This window comes from Orycteropus afer, unplaced genomic scaffold, assembly GCF_000298275.1.
Source record: "Orycteropus afer afer isolate SDZICR_OR568_19922 unplaced genomic scaffold, OryAfe1.0 scaffold00194, whole genome shotgun sequence".
NCBI lineage: Eukaryota > Metazoa > Chordata > Mammalia > Tubulidentata > Orycteropodidae > Orycteropus > Orycteropus afer.
Genome location: NW_006921781.1, coordinates 2,706,363 through 2,707,896, shown reverse-complemented (window position 1 = coordinate 2,707,896; position 1,534 = coordinate 2,706,363). Strand labels below are relative to the sequence as shown.

At 38.0% G+C, this 1,534-nt stretch overlaps 1 protein-coding gene across 1 annotated transcript in view; it reads right to left on the bottom strand.

Moving 5' to 3' along the window:
• The window catches only part of NUFIP1 (nuclear FMR1 interacting protein 1), an 83,509-nt gene that overhangs the window by 7,078 nt on the left and 74,897 nt on the right, over positions 1 to 1,534 (bottom strand). Inside the window, exon 8 of the mRNA XM_007947834.2 lies at positions 505 to 621. Coding sequence (XP_007946025.1) covers positions 505 to 621 — 117 coding nt within the window. The remainder of the gene's footprint in view (positions 1 to 504; positions 622 to 1,534) is intronic.

The window sequence follows — 1,534 nt, the reverse complement described above, 5'->3', positions numbered from 1 at the left end:
GCTGGAGGGAGGCAGCATGTCTGGCCTTGTAGGAATAGGCCTTGGGTTACTGCTGGTAATCCTGCCTTCCTCTTGTGGGATTAGAGGAGGTCAGAACATGTGGTCTCCTTGCCGTTTTTGCAACCTCAATGTACCTACCAAAAGTGCTAAATATGCTAAGACAATGGTTCTTGAGAGCAGACAGAAGAAATTAACTTTCTTTGCTACATCTTTTAGTATTTTCTTTTTTTCAGACCATTAGTGGATATTTTCTCTTCTTCCTATTCTTTTATGTATATTTATGTATATTGTATTATTTTTGCTTTTTTTCCCAGAGTACTAACAAATTTCCCCATTCCTCCTGCTTTCCTTTATCCCATGTTAATTTTATTTCTGTATCAAATGAAAAAGGAATTTAAAGATCAAATAAAGACGTGCATCCTAGATGCTAATGATGCACAGTATACCACAAAGGTAAAATGTAACAAAACCAAGTTAACTGTAACCACCTAAGCCATGACTTACCTTCAGGCTCACTGTCTGATCCTGAAAGACTACCATAACTGTTCATTAATGAGCACAGTGCTGGAGTCACTTCCTTGGGTATGACAGTACTGCGGGGTTTGTCTTCCTTATCAGACTCTGAAACAGAAGCAAAAAGCATTTAAGATGAAAACAGTATAACCAAAACGATCTACCATCATACAAAGAAAGTTGACAGCCCCTTATGTTACTTAGGGAAAAGAAAGTAATTTCTGCCCTTTTTCATAACCTCCCCAAAAAACTAATCCCAGGAGACCTAAAAATTTCCCTTTGGTCTAAATCTTCAGAGTCAGAGAAGCTATTTGCCCAAAGAGGAGAGTGGGAAAATGAAAGCTACACATAGCTCAGTTACTTACCATGCTTCATGGGTTATGGAATTCAGGCCTTTTCTTAATTAACTGAATTACACAGGCTTTGCTATTAATTTACAGGTAGTAGGAAGGCCAGAAATTTATTTAACCTGGATTAAGGTCACTGACTCTGAAAATCAGACTCAGTAACAAATAAAATACAAAATATCCACTTTTTTTGGTTGTTTTTAAGACAGGTTTTAAGGATACAAATAATATTTAAACCATCTTTGGCTTAGCCAAAGAGTTATACCAAAATAAGTCTGCCCAGCATTTTCATTCTTCAGAACTTCTAAGAACTTAAGTAAACAAGCCAAGCATGAGAATTTAGCAAGCAGTATTAAAGGCCTGCCAAAGGTAAAGTGTTTGATCAGAGCCGAGCAAGCCTAGCTGTAGCCCCAGGACACCACCTATTACATTTAGTTTTGGCAGCTCTAAAAACGTATTAAATATTCTAGATAACCAGTAAAAATAAAGACTGAGTGAAGAATGAGGACAATAACTAACTTGTTTATTTCATGAACAAACTCAACCTCTAATCAATACGAAGTGTTAAGACTGAGCATTTAATGTTCACTAAAGGAGCTCTTTCCCTTGTTCCCCTCCCGAGAAGGACCGGGTCTCCGGGAGTAAGGTAAGCACGGGCGGGCTGGTGCTTACTC